The sequence below is a fragment of the Triturus cristatus genome, chromosome 5_1, assembly GCF_964204655.1.
Source record: "Triturus cristatus chromosome 5_1, aTriCri1.1, whole genome shotgun sequence".
NCBI classification, from domain to species: Eukaryota; Metazoa; Chordata; class Amphibia; order Caudata; family Salamandridae; genus Triturus; species Triturus cristatus.
This window is the reverse complement of record NC_140587.1, coordinates 582319570-582335082: the sequence shown is the minus strand read 5'-3', so window position 1 is coordinate 582335082 and position 15513 is coordinate 582319570. Positions and strand designations below refer to the sequence as shown.

The 15513-nt window shown below is 46.8% G+C and overlaps 1 protein-coding gene across 4 annotated transcripts in view; it reads right to left on the bottom strand.

Annotated features, from left to right (window-relative positions):
* MYBL1 (MYB proto-oncogene like 1) overlaps positions 1-15513 on the bottom strand; it is a 687544-nt gene that overhangs the window by 623680 nt on the left and 48351 nt on the right. For all 4 annotated transcript variants that reach the window (XM_085605513.1, XM_085605511.1, XM_085605512.1 and 1 more), the window contains exons 2-3: positions 2121-2226; positions 1972-2043 (exon numbers count right to left, since the gene is read on the bottom strand). In XM_085605513.1, coding sequence (XP_085461639.1) covers positions 1972-2043; positions 2121-2226 — 178 coding nt within the window. The remainder of the gene's footprint in view (positions 1-1971; positions 2044-2120; positions 2227-15513) is intronic.

The following is a 15513-nucleotide window of genomic DNA, read 5'->3' as shown; positions in this document are numbered from 1 at the left end:
CAAGTGCTGAACATAACCACAATAGCAGTAAAGTGCAGTGAAACGATGCAGCACTTTCCAGGCTGTGCCGACCCGCTGCCTGCAGTTTCCCTAGGCCGTGCAATCAGCTTCTGGACACGGTTAGGTCATCCTTTCACGCGCCTGTCTCCTGTCTGGAACGCGGAATGGTCTCTGCTTTCATCGAGGGACTACACCCGTCCCTGCAATAGGCTGCACCGCCCTCAGCATGTATGACACACACATGCAACGCCACCCCCAGTTGTTGAAATGCATAGAGCTGCGGGATCTTTCAGGTTACTTGATGGTCATATAAAATACATGTTCAACAGTTGGCCACTGGATGCTTGGTTAATTTCAAAGCCACGAAGGCGGAACCAAAAGCACGGCATTGGCAGGCTTACAAAGACATCACTCCAACATACCACGTTACGTGACGTCATAGGGGTCTGGAGCGTTTCCTGGTCAGATTACACACGCAAACGCTCTAGCCTCATGCCCAGAAGATGCAGAAACAAGATTCGGTTCCAGTGAATGTCACCAGTGGTCAATTCAGTTAACTACAAATGGGACGCGGATGCGCATGCCACTTGGATTTGCCTACCCACATGCTAAAATGCCAAAATGAAATTAAATCAAAGCACCTCTATCTCAAGAAAGTGAAATACTACAATTCAAAAAATAAAAAATCAGGCTGAGACGCACTGAACATTTACCACAAAGTGCACTTTTCTCCCCGTGTACGTTGAAGTGCATTTTCCAGTTGGTGCCACAATGAATTATTTAAATATAGGGATCTGACATCAAGCGAATAACCAGACTCTTAAGAGCAGAGAGGTGCACTACAGGTTTTAGTGGCAGCCGCTCGACTTGAGCACTTGTGATGGAAGGGCCGTTGAAAAGAGATGGCATTTGGAAATACCACATTTTGAGCGCTTCTCCTGGCCGCCTTGCCGCAGATGAAAGGCAACTATTATAGAAACATCAGAGCTGCTGTCAGCGAGCTGGCATTACGCATGCTTTTAATAAATTGTAATTCAGTTTACTTTACAATCCAATCATCAGCTTTGCCATCCCAGATGCAATTGCTTTACAGCTTACTCTGTGGATCCCCTGTGAGGCTGGAGGCAAACATGTCAGTGATGCACGCAGGCCTGTCCATTACTGCATTACACAGGACGGGGGCGGGACCAGGTGATATTTTTAGAATCTTAAAGTTACTGCGAGTACAACAAGCATTGGCATGGCCAATAGGTCTCGCCTCTAGGACCTTATAAGTGTTTAGCAATGCAACAGTTGATGTTGTTGCACCAAGGATATTGTGCTGGATAACTAAACACTTATAAGATCCCAAAGGCGAGACCTATTGGCTTTGCCAATGCTTGTTATTAAGATACAAGCTATACATATGTCTGGGGGTCACTGTGATTGCTATCATACATATGATGCTCAAGGGAAGACAATTTATCTATATGGGTCTGTCAGTGGTTAACTGAAGCTATATCTGGCTGCATCTACTGGTCACAAATTATTCACTTAGGATAATAAGGGTTGGGACGAATGATAAGGTCTGTTTTACTAATAGACTATGCAATTCTGATAGATGGATTTTTCTTTCTTTCCTCATACATTATTTAATTATTTTTTTAAAAAAAGGTTATTTAATGTATCCCTCACCCCCTTAAACAATTGGGTATGTCATACAATTGAGTTATTAATCGTCTTTGTCATTCACGCGACTGTTGAATCATTAGTGTAGTATTACAAGGTTATTGTGGGCTTATGCTGCCGTATATACATATACTGATAAACACTATTGGCTGAGTGTCTTTTGCTTGCAGTTTACAGTAAAATGTCAAATAGTGGAATTGACAGTATCATTTTTTCGTGAATATCAATGAAAACGTGTTGGGGGGGGGGGGGGGGGGGGGGAGATAATAGCAAAAGCATGAAAACCATAGCGGTCGTACTCACCTGCAGATGACTAGCGATCATTGCCCAATCCTCTGTTCCATTTTGTTCCACTAGCTTCTTTAACCGGTCGTCCTGACAACAGAAGAGGAGCTTTAGAAAGCTTTATGGTGAACTGAGATAAACATATTGTGTATTAAACCACACAGTACCTCATCCCTTGTCCATTTTACTCTATTCCAAATTTTCTTCAAACCCTTCTGCTGCGGTACCTCGTAATCATGATCTGCAAACTGAAGGTCATCCTCTTCATCATCGCTGGTTGAGAGAACACAGGTCACATAAGAAAGCATACGAAGTACTTAGAAATTAAGAATGTGTCACATGAAAAGTACAGAAGGTCTACTGCACACATCTTGAACATCAACTGAACCAGAAAAATGGCAAACAGGAATTCAAAGGGGGCCATTGCACAAAGTGGCACAACAGGCACGTGCACCCATTTTCTGCACTGCGGAGACACTTTGCTATCAAAAAAGGGTCTGCAGACGCTAGCATTGGCCCATCTGTAGTACAGATGGGGCCAGTGCACTTATAGTGCCAGAGTGATTCTAAGAGGAGCACTGCACCATGCTAATGAGGGAAACACTTCGCCTCTGAGCCTGCGCTGTATTATGGACGGGGACACATAGGCAAAGAGTCCATCGGGAAGTGTACTGACAGCGCACCACAAAAAAGTAACATATTTAACCAAAAGCCTTCTTTCGATAATTTCACTTTGATTGGAAGGAATACAGTGTTCCTTACAATCAAATTGAAATTATAAAAAGAAGGCTTTTAACTTATCACTTATACATTTCCCTAAACGCTAAATAAATGTACATATTTATGTGGGATGTACTGTCGCAGCACCCAGGTCTCCTCTGTACATAAGAATTTCCTAGACTATCCAGAATGCCACGCTCCTTTAATCACTGATAACAGCATAGCCAAATACTGTAAGAGCATTTATTTTCCGAAGCTGCAGACCTGGCAGATCAATCTCATGTATGGCTGACCAAAACAAGGTAATGAAAGGGCGAGTTATTTTTGCACATACAGACTGTGAAAAAGAAAATGTTACTTTTTTTAATTCTAGATCTGTATCATCGGTAACTTCACTGCGTATGGAGACTCCAGGAACTCTTTTTATTGACGTAGAAATCATCATCCGTATAATAAACTTTAGGTGAATAGCCGCCAGCTTACAAAATACCGTTTTTTTTTTACATATAACGAATGCCAGTAGCAGGAGATAAGCCAAAGTCCAAATATGCAATCTTCGTGTGCTGCGTAGTTAAACAGGAAATGGTGCGAGGTCCCATCAATCATATCCAACATTAACACGCATGGTAGATTCCATCAAAAAGAACATTCCTCTGACGCTGCCACGAATCATCCCCCGGCCCTACTTCCACCCTCCTCCTCTTGCTTTGCTGCAGCCCAAAAAAATAAATCCCACATTGGGGTACCAAAGGTTTCAATCCTTCCCTGCGTGTACTCCAAAATGCAGGTTCAACCTCCATACAACATGCAGGACAACTGCTTCCAAAGTGTGCATTCTGGAATTAATTATTTTTATGCAATGCAACATTGCAGCACTTAGCAAAAGACTGGGCTGAAGTGTTAGAACAAGGAGGAAAAGGTGCTATCGGTGAAAAGTGCACAAGGTTGGTCCACATTCACTGCATGTTCCATCTCCCAGCATGCACTGTACCGTCAGTTTACCTCAGAGCCTTATAACCAATAGCAAACTGGCATGGTTCATAGGCAGAATCTTATATGAGGACATTCTTCACAGTAGCTTGGCCAACTAAAGAGTCAGCGCTTGAGCCCTCATGTCAACACTAGTGTATTTGGTAAAACTGTAGCTAAACTCCCAGGAGGCTGCTTTACATATCTCTGCTACTACAGCATTCCTTTACAAGGCTGTGGTATCGGCCTTTCTTCATGTAGAACGCGTTTGAGGTTTGCCAAGAATACATTTGTTGGCTTATCTATAACTAAAGACAACACACACGACTATCCGCCCGCTAATGGATGGTTTGGAGGAAGTAATACTAGTAGGGAGGAATCATAATTCACAAAACAGTGGTTACTTTTAGGTAAGACTTTGGTCGTCTCTAGAAACACACTCAAGGCTCTTCTGAAATCAAGATCACAAAGGCACTTCTCAGCCAGAGAAGTAGAGACTGTGTGGTTGATGTGAAAGTTGGATATAACTTTTGGGAGAAACGAAGGCTGTGTCCTTAAACCACTTTGTTGTGATGAAATAATCTGTAAGGTTCTATGGCAGAAACAGCTTGAAGCTCACTAACACTACTGTCTAACAGAATAGCCACTCAGACCGCTACCTTCCAAGTATGACACTGCAATGAGGCCTTATATATGGGCTCAAAAGGGAGGCTATCAATTCAGAAAGCACTAAATTAAGTTCCCTGGGGAAGCAGGCTGTCTTCCCGGAGGAAATGTCTTTTTAGGCTTTCCCAAAATTTCTTTAAAATCAGTAGGTGAGAAGAAGGATCTTTGTGCAGGTCCCTTTCTGTATGCCAAGTCATGTGAACTTAAATAATAATTCCACATTTGTAAAGCGCGAACTTATCACCCCTAACGGTATCCAAGCGCTGGAGGCCATCGGGGAGATTAAGTGAGCTACTGCTCAGTCACATGATGCTGAGCGGAGCTGCCGCCGTCATGAGGATCAAGCTGTGAGCCCCGTGCTCTGGAGTCAGCCACTCTGGCCACTGCGCCACCTCTCCCTTACAGATGGAAACTGAAGGTTCAACTTTGCCAAGTGAAGGAGATGAGGGATGACTACATCCTACTGACAGGGTATTGGTTCATGGCCATACAGAAGACACTAAAGAACAAGTTACTTGCCTTCGGTAACGCAGTAGAGACTCTATCTAGATACAGATTCCTTACCTTTGAATTCCCCAGGCGTCAGGCTGGATCCGAAACCTTTTGCTGCGCAATACCCCCTGCGCGTGACGTCGGGTGGCTCCATTCGGCTCCACGTGAAGTCATCGGTGTCGGTAGCATCGGTTATGACGTTGCGGTGCCTATATAGGCGCCACACAGGCGTGCGTGCGGACGTCAGTACTTTTAGTTTTTTCCATGCCAGAAGTGCAGAGTCACGAAGTGACTGACGTAATCGTGTACAAAACTAGGGCCCTGAAAGGAGTAACCCTAGACCTACTACATCAGTCCGCAAAGGTGGGGCTGTAAGGAATCTGCAGCTAGATAGAGTCTCTACCAGATAATGCGTTACCGAAGGTAAGTAACTTGTTCATCTGATAGAGACTTCTAGCTGCAGATTCCTTACCTTTGAATCAGATACCTGAGCCATACCATCCCGGCAGTGGGTTGTGAACTCATGACCTAGACTAAGAAGTCTTTCAGGACTGAACGGGCAAAGTGCCCATCCCTGCGCACTTGACCATCAAGGCAATAATGTTTCGCGAACGAGTGCAATGAAGCCCACGTCGCTGCCTGACAGATGTCTTGGACTGGGACACCCCGATCCAAGGCCGTAGTTGCTTCCTTTCCCCTGGTGGAGTGGGCTCTTAATCCCTCTGGGGGCTGCTTCTTCGCCAAAGTGTAACAGATTTTAATGCAGAGAACAACCCAGTGAGAGATGGTTCTTTTCTGCACTACCTTTCCCTGCTTTGCTCCCACATACCCCACAAAGAGCTGGTCATCCACCCGAAACTCTTTTGTGCGGTCAAGGTAGAACGACAACGCTCTTTTTGGGTCCAGACGGTGGAGACGCTCCGCTTCCTTAGAGGGATGTGGTGGGGGCAAAGAAGGTTGGCAAAGTAATGGATTGGCCCAGATGAAATGGGGTCACAACCTTTGGTAAAAATGATGCTCTGGTGCGAAGCACCACTTTGTCCGGAACGGACATAAGATAAGGAGGTTAGCTAGATAACGCCTGCAATTCACTCACCCTCCGGGCCGATGTAAACGCCACTAAGAAGGCTGTTTTGATGGTCAACAGTCGGAGAGGACAATGGTGCAAAGGCTCGAAAGGAGTGCACATCAGGTAGGTGAGGACCAAATTAAGGTCCCATTGTGGCATAATAAAGGTCGTGGGTGGAAACAAGTGAGCCAGCCCTTTAAGAAATCTATTTACAACAGGAGATTTAAAGAGAAAAGGCTGGTCTGGTAGCCGCAGACAGACAGAGAGCAGAGAGGTAACCCTTGAGAGTTCCCAAAGCACAGCCCTGCTGGACAGGTGTTAAAATGAATAAAAGGACAGTAGAAATAGAAGCAGAAAGAGGGTCAATGGAACTTTCAGTATAGTATAATATACATTTCTGCCAACGGCAGGCATATACTAACTTAGTGGAGGGCCGCCAGAGTAACATTACAGACTTCGGGAGGAATGTAAAAAGCCATCAACTGCCACAGCTCAATCTCCATGCATGGAGGCGCAGAGTTGACAGTTTCGGATGGAGAACCCTCCCCTGCTGCTGCGACAGAAGATCCTCCCGACGGGGCAGCCTGATCGGAGGATCGATGCTCATTCTCAGAAGCTCTGGATTCCAGACTCTCCTTGCCCAGTCTGGAGCCACAAAAATGACTTGGACCCGGACGCTCCTGATCTTCTTTATAACCCGGGGAAGGAGTGGTATGGGCGGAAAAGCGTACAATAGGCCTGAGCTCCACCCGTGACAAAGCGCGTCGCCGAGCGATAGCCGCCTTGTAAACTGCAGCGCGTAGTACTGCTGACATTGCACGTTCTCTTTGGAGGCGAACAAATCTAAGCAAGGTTCTCCCCACTGTTGAAAGAGACCTTGCGTCCCCTCCGACTGGAAACCCCATTCGTGATCCGGCAGGCATCGACGGGTGCGGTCATCCGCCCTGGCATTCAGAGAATCTGCTATGTGTTGAACCACCAGGGTTATGCCCTGCTGTTCTAGCCATGTCCAGAGACGCAAGGCCTCTCGACAAAGGGTCCACGACCCCACCCCGCCTGGCTTGTTGCAGTACCACATGGCGGTGTTGTTGTCCGTGAACAAAAGCACCAACTTCCCCATGACAGAGGGAAGAAATGCTTTCAATGCCAAGCAAACTGCTCGGAGCTCCGCCTCCGCCTCCGCCGGAGACCAGTGACCTCTGATCTCCATCCCTCCTATGTGGCCGCCCCATCCCAGAAGTGACGCATCCATCACAATTATGAAATCTGGTTGGGGAAGGGAGGAAGGTCTGCCGTTGACCCAATCTCGGTTCGTTAACCACCACTGCAGATCCTTAGCCGTTCCTTCCGAGATCTGAACCACGTAGGTGAGATCTCCCCGATGCTGTGCCCATTGGAACTTCAAGTTCCACTGCAGAGCCCGCATACACCATCTCGTGTGTCTTACCAACAGGAGGCAGGAGGCCATGAGGCCAAAAAGCCTCAGAGTCAGTCTCACTGAAATTCAGGATAGAGGCTGAAATATCTGAATTATAGCCTGAATATCCTGGACTCGCTGCTCGGGAGGATATGCCCGAAACTGCATTGTTTCCAGAACGGCTCTGATGAAAGGGTGCGTCTGAGAAGGAGTCAGGTGTGACTTTGGCACATTTATAGCGAACCCCAGCGATTGCAGGAGGTTCGCCGTAGTCTGAAGGCGGGAGACGACTGTCTGGGGGGAAAGCCCGCCTTCAACAGCCAGACGTCGAGGAAGGGGGAAGACTGACACCCCTAACCTGCACAGTTGAGCTGCAACCACCACCATCACTTTGGTGAACACCCGAGGGGCACTGGTAAGGCCGAAGGGGAGTATGGTAAACTGAAAGTGCTCGCGGCCCACCTTGAACCGCAGGTAACGCCTGTGGCCTGGTAGGATGGGAATATGAAAATGCGCATCCTGCAGGTCCAACGCTATCATCCAGTCCTCTTGGTCTAGGGCAGACAAGACCCAAGCCAAAGTGAGCATTTTGAATTTTTCCTTTTTGAGGAAGAGATTGACGGTCCGAAGACTCAAAATGGGCCATAGCCCCTTGCTCTTCTACGGAATCAGAAAGTAGCGAAGTAACAGCCACTGCCTACTTCTGAAACTGGGACCCTTTTTATAGCTCCTTTGGCCAAAAAAGCTATAACTTCCTCTTGGAGCAGCTTTAAATGATCCTCCGCCAGCCGATCCTGACTCGGCAGAATAGTAGGAGGAAATCAAAGGAAGGGAATAGCCCTCCTGGACGATCTGCAAGACCCACTTGTCTCCAGCCGGGGAGAATATGACGAATTCTCCCACCCATTGGAGTAGTGTAGTCCTGCAGAATCAGCCTAGGAGTGCTTGGAGGCTGCGGCTGCTGGGGGAAGTGTGGTAGGCGACTTCTGGCCTCCATTTCTAGGATGGAATGTACCGCGTCCACATCCACGCATGACTTGGGTAGTCTGTGCGGGGCGGTGGCTAGGATAGGGCTGGCGCAGCTGGAAACCCCTTCCGTTGCCACGAAAGGAAGACTGGGCACGAGGAGCGGAGGAGAGGCCCAAGGATCTGGCCGTAGCTAGAGAGTCCTTGAACCGGACCAGGGCGAGTCTGCCTTTTCCCCAAAAAGGCAGGTTCCATCAAAGGGCATGTCCATCAAATTGGCTTGGACATCCCCCGAGAAGCCAGTTGTACGAAGCCAGGCGTGGTGCCTCAAGGCCACAGTCATTGAAATCGGCCTGCCCAGCGAAACGGTCGTATCTAATTCACACCGTATGGCGAATTTTGCTGCATCTCTCCCATTCTTGATAGCTTGGAAGAGCACAGCCCAGGCCTCCTCCGGGACTTGTGGCAACACCTGAGCAACAGTCTCCCTAAGATAGTGGGAGAAACAGCCCAATAAGCACGCGGTATTCACCGACCGCAATGCCAGACTGGAGGAAGAAAATATCTTCTTCCCAAATGAGTCCAGTCTCTTGGATTTCCTATCCGGAGGTGCGGAAGAGAATGCGCCCTGGGAAGTAGAGGCCTGCACCACCAAACTTTCTGGGGTGGGGTGTTGACTGAGGAACTTTGGGTCACCCTAAGCTGGGAGATGGCAGCGTGCAATCGTCCTATTCGCAGGAGCCCCTGTGCTAGGTTTGGAACATGTTCCTAGAAGTACATCCGTAAGTGCCTCATTAAAGGGCAAAAGGGGTTCAGAGGTGGAAGCCCCAGGTTGAAGCACTTCGGTCAGGAGATTAGTCCTGACCTGCACTGAGGGCAGCTCTAGTCCAAGGACCTCGGCTGCCCTCTTAACCACCATGGCACAGGACGCCCCCCACATCCGTAGCCACTGTAGGCGGAGAGAGCATGCCAGGGAAGTATCCTGACCACTGGCTTCCCCAAGTTCCCCATACCAGTCCATTATCCCCTCAGAGACATCCTGGTTCTCTAGTACGTCTCCAGACTCCTCCCATTCCTCTCCTGAGCCCAACATGTCCACAAAGTGCTCAAGGTCTGTGTCGTCGGGGTTGAGGATGGGGCTTGTGCCACCGACTGGCATCAGCGACGTCGCAGGCACCGACTTGGTATTTGACACCGGGGGAGGTCGCATAGGCACGACTGGCGTCGACCCGGTTCCGGGACCAGATCCCTGAGGCTCCACCGGCGCCGTGGCCGGAGCCAACGGTGTCGAACCCGATGGGGCCCCATCAGACCCCGCTGGACCAGAGGGCTCACTAGCGGGGTCGTTCCACCCAAATACTCGGCACATGGCTTCGTAAAATTCTTATTTGAGCGGGAGTCGCTCCGGCTCCCGGAAAGGGGGGGGCACTTAGGAGACTCTGGCTCCAGCTCTGCAGAACCGTGCCTAGAGCGTCAGAGCTCCTTACCTTTCACGATGACAGATGCCAACAAAGGCGAAGACGAAGTCTGCTTGGACTTCTTCTTTTGCCTCTTCCCCGAGTGTCCAGATGACCTCGAATGGGAGGAAGAGGACTTAGGGCTCTGTGAGCGGTCCTGCGACCTCCTCTTCCTCGAACGGGACCGTGACCCTCTCGGAGTCTCGCTTGATGGTGTTCACTGCCGGGCTGCGAGCAACTTCATCGCTCGCTCCCTCAAGGTCTTCGGGGCCATCGCCCGATAGTCTTAACACGACTTCGAATCGTGGTCGTGTTCAAGACACCACGGATATAAGCGGTGGGGGATCGGTGACCAACATCATGAGGGAACAAGTCCCGCAAGGTTTAAAACCTGTCTTTCTACCAGACATCCTCGCACATGAAGTCATATCTCAAAAATTTCGACAAAAGTTGAGAAAAAACCTGCTAAAAAGCGGCAGAGGGGTGGCTCTTCCCGGATCGGTGCTTAACTGGCGCGGAAAGAAAAGAACTGACGTCCGTGCGCCTGGGTGGCGCCTATATAGGCACAGCAACGTCATACCCGATGCCAACGACGACGTCACACGGAGTCGAATAGAGCCACCCTACGTCGTGCACAAGGGGTATTGCTCAGCAAATGTTTCCGCATCCAGCCTGACACCTGGGAAATTCAAAGGTAAGGAATCTGCAGCTAGAAGTCTCTATCAGATTTACAAATCTTTTCCGTTTCAAAGCTTATAATTATCAGGTAGCTGGCTGCTTTAGTTCTTTGACAAAGTTCATACATTCCTGGGGTAAGTTCAGATGGCCATATCGCACGAGCTCAGGAACTATATCCCAAGTTCAAGGATGTGATGTTGGAGTTACGAAACCTCCTTTGCATCCAGAACAGGCCCGGTTTGCATAGCAACTTCTGCAAGTTCTAGAAACCAGCACCATCGCTGCCAGTCCAAAGTTATGAGCATCACTGTCACGCTAAAACATTTACTCTTCAATAAAACTGGCAGAAGCAGTGGGATGAGCGGAAGGGTGTAGAGAAGTTTGCTGAACCAATTCATCAAAAGAACATTGCGAATCGATCCCATTTCCGAATCTCGAATTTGAGTATTTGGCATTTGGGCAGTGGTGAACAGATTATTTTTTTTAAGGAACCCCCGGTCTGAAAGACTACTTTCAAGATGTGAGTTTCTACAAAGTATCTGCTCAGAAGATATGCCAGCCAATTTTGAAGGCCTAGGAGATGCACTGCCTCCATGGATATGTCACTTGCTAGAAGCCAGTGCCAAATTGCTTTGGTTTCTAGTGACTGAAATCTGGAACGGGTGACGCCTAGTTTGTTGAGGCAGTGCATTGTGGTTATATTCTCTGTCTGGATCAGAACTCTTATTAGAAGGGTAGAAATGCGTTCAGGGCCTGATGGACTGCTGTAGCTTCCAGACAATGATACAACAGGGTTATTGTTTTTCCAGCCACGAACTATGTGCCATGACGTCAGCTTCTGTAGATGTGTCCCCAACCCATGAGAGATGCATCTGTGACAATAGTTTGCGACAGAAGATCACAGTCTTGAAGAAAAGGAATCTTGATTTGAAGATTGGCTGTCTTGCACTGTCACTTGGGATATGGTTTCTCTTGTCCTCCCAGTTAATCTACAACTGACAGCACTGTTCTTCCAAGTATTGTTGCATGGGTCTCTTATGAAGTCATGCATTGAATGGGAGAGGCTACTGGTCCCAGAGTGACGAAATTGTAAGAGCCTTGAGAAAAGAAATTTTCTGAAAGTAATGGCAATTTTGAAAAATGGTAGATAATCTCTTCAGAAGGATACACTTGTTTGTGTTTAACGTCACTCCTTCATAGTTAAACATTTGAACAGCACGGACTGTGATTTCTGGTGTATAATGTGCAGGCCCAGCTAAAGTATTTGGGTAGTAATGGCTTTGAAGTCCTGACACACATTCTCTGCACCATAAGCCTTTTCCAGTCACCTACATAGGACAGATATAGGTCCTCTTTTTACAGAGAGGAGCTTTTTCAACTGACACAGAATAGGAATTTGCTTCTGTGAACCTCTGGAATTTCCTGTGCTTTCTCGCCACTGGAACATGGAAGTAAGCATCTTGTAAATCCAAAGTGCAAATCCAGTCACCCTTCATAAGCCAAGGCTATATCTGATGTTGAGCCAACCTTCTAAATTTCTGTGTCTTGACCAATATTTGGGCCTTCTGAGGTCCAGAATTGGTCTCAATTCTTGCTTGGGGGCTTTTTATGGGAGCAATAAAATATCTTGAATACATGCCTCTCTGAGAGTGAAGAGAAGCTCTATTACATGCTTTTGCAGAAGCAGGGATGTGAAATTCCTATAGCCGAACGCCCAGGATATATTGTTTGGAGTCAAAGGCAACAACTTTTCATGTGTATTTTGTCCTTGGGACAAGTGGGCCCAACCCCCTGCAGCACAAACCCTTTGGCTGCCAGTTTGAAGTACCACATTATGGATCAGGGAAGGGCACTGTCTGCAGTTAAGATAATATTTGTGCCCATTTGTTAATGCTGTTCCAACTTGTATTTATGGTTCATTAATTGAAAGCTTTTATTATTAGGGTGAGCGCTCTAAGTAAATGTTGTAAGCTCGCACTGCACTACTGACAGCGGTTTCAGTATAGAAATGTGTACACGTTTTCAAAGTTTAGCAATATGAGGCTATGTATAATGCTCTCAAAATGCTCTCCGATTTGATGCAAATATTCGCAGAAGCTTGATAGCAAGATTGATGATTCTTTGCTTTCAAAATAAAATGTTCATAAAAAAAAAACCAGGAAAAAAAATCATTTTTCTAAACCACTGTAAAATTTCAGGTACCATTTAATTGCAGCATCATTTAGTAAGATGTTGATGCATGCTAGTATTTCCCAAAACTATTTATAATGGAAAATCGGTGTAACCAGTTTCAATAAGTTTATGGGAAACAAAAATAAACAAGCCTTGGGAAAACCAGTAGGTCTGAAATTGGTGGTCAGTTTTTAGTTTTGTCATTGTGTGACTTGTTTTGGTATGGTTTTTGTAAAACCTTATTGGTGTGGGAGCAGCCGAGCCCTCCCGATTATAAAAAAACATTGGCAAAAGCAAAAATTGTTCCTTGGCCTCAAAAGGCACACACTGCTGCCACAGTAGTTACTGGCACTGAACAAAACTACTTTGTGTGCCGATATGCTCCTTGAGAAAGAGCAGAAGGCTTTCACTCACAGTGAAGTAAACCGATACAGAGAGGGAGAGAGAGACAGAATTTTAATAAACACAAAAGGTCATGGTCTATGCCAGACCAAATTAGGGGCCCAATTATTAAAGAAAGTCTGAAAAGTGCACCCATGGTATATGTCCTTGCATTAAGTGCAGCTATACAGCTTTCGTGAATTCCCAAGAATTTACCGAAGTAGGACAAGAAATTGTACTTTCTTTGATATTTGTGAACTGCATTTTAGCATGAGCAAATATGCATATATAGATGTGCTTATGCGAAAGTCTGATTGTTCGCAAGTTCACTTTCCCTCCAACCACTTTTCTCCCCAACTCTGGAAGAAGGTTTACGTCTGCCATTGTCAAGAGTAAATTTCCAACATGTTACAGTATGGGAAAGATTAGAGAACAGTTGATGAAAACCCTTAAAACATGCAACTTAGTAGGTTTGCACAGACTCAAAAGGGCATTCTAACCCTGGAACTATTGCTTACCACTACCTTCAGCCCCTGTATGCAGATCTGCGGAAACGTGGCAAAATAAGGGTGTTGCAAGTATTCAAACTTTACTATGGTATGAGCCCTGGCATAATCAGAGAGGCTGTATCAGAACTCCTATATAATGAGATTGCTGCCATAATTTGTCGCTGCACTACATGGCAACAAAGGGGCAAGTGGATTTTGTTACGGTCAAGTCCTTTATGAAGCAACCTGCCCCATGGACAAGTACATATTTTATTAAATTCCACACCCCTGGGAAGAGATGTACCTACACCCTTTTCCAAAGTATTCACAGTTCATGTTTTGGTGCAGACTTCAAAAGAAATGACGAGGGATGGCATCTGAATAGAAAAGTGAAAAGTGTGACCATTTGAATTATTTGCAGGACCAGTCTGACGGTTATGTTCTGCCACTCTCCAAAATGATAGAAAAAACTCCCTCTAAACAGAGTGTTGAACAGAGGAGAGGAAGTGGGAGAGTTAGTGTCCCAAATGAAAATGGGACTTCCATGGAGGAGGGTCACTGGTGTTGGTGATTACCTCTTCCAGGTGTTTTGTGTTAAGGAGGTTTCGGTCTTTGTGGTTTAGACTAGTAGGACTACTGAGGATAATGAACCGTCTGCCTCTGGCAAAAACAATGGTTGCTGTGTCTATACTGAGATTTGAAAAATGTTTACTTTTATAAGCATACCACATTCAGGGATTCAGGCTTATCACTCATCCTTTGCATCATATAATCCATATGTGAAGAGAACTAATCCAGTGAATGGTAAATTTATAATTTTTAATTTTGCTTCAGGCCCCACAGATGTCAGTTGCAGCCATGCAGAACATCAGAGGGAGATTCTGTGGCAACAGTCAGTGATCAACAGACTTAATGGAAGCACTTATCATTTGAATGGACATTAGTAGTTCCTCTTGCACCACGGCCACAAAATCTTGCTTCTTCGGCGCTAGTCTGTGGATATTGATTTCCTTAACTTCCAGTCCTCCTGCACTTCTCTACACACCATCTCCTGGACAGATTCTGGAGAGCCAGTAATCTGTGACACTATGTCTCCTATTATATTTTCTTATGACTGGCACTGAAGGACAGTGAAGCTGCAGCAGATGATATTTTCTAGAGCATGTTCCAGTGATGCCCATTCAGACAGTCTCCCCATTTCACTGAGAAGACAGAGATGGGGCAGCAAGGGCTACTATGGTTTTGTCTGCTACTCCAAGCTTCCTATCAGCTCCCATTACAGCAGCCAGGACAGGTAAGTTCATACAAAGGCTGAACATGGAAGGCTCAGTTACCAAAGGACTGTGCAACCTGCCAGCCATCAGTGGAGGCCGGGAAGCAACAGAAAAATGCCTCACTTGACACTGTGGTGGCTGGCCAGCTCTCCATCCTTAGGTAACTCTGGTAAGGTCGACAGAGTCACGGGGGTCAGTGCATGCACAAAGTACGCAAGCATAAATTCAAGCAGGGCTCCAGTTGAACTTGTATTCCCTACACCCAGAAGGCACCCTGCTGCATACCAGGGACGGGTCATGTGGTTAGGCCATGGTCGACGGTCAGCCTAGATCACCGTAGTTCTCAGTTTGTTAACATAAGGGAAGAGGAAAGAGTACTAGGCACTGATGGGTTCTCAATATCATACAACCCATCTGACATGAGGATACTTCACCCAGAGCAGGGGTTCTCCTCAAGGTGAGCTGGTACCCACTGGAACAGCTAACAATCAACAACCCTGGCGACTAGCTTGGGGATAGGAGGGCATTGAGAATACAGATTCAAAGAGGCTTGCATGGTCGAGGGATCCGTTGAAGATGAAAACTATGCTCCTGGTTTGTCTTTCTGACAGCCTGGTGCCTACCATAGTGCGCAAGGATACCAGAGGAAGACCGAATCTTCATGGAATGGTCATTTGAAACAGCTTGTCTCCATGTCCAGCCTGTGCAACAAATCCATACTGCCATGTGCATACATCATGTAACATGCTGTGGATAGCACGACTGTACAAACTTTCCATTTATCATGCTGGTACCAGAGATAGGAGAGGGT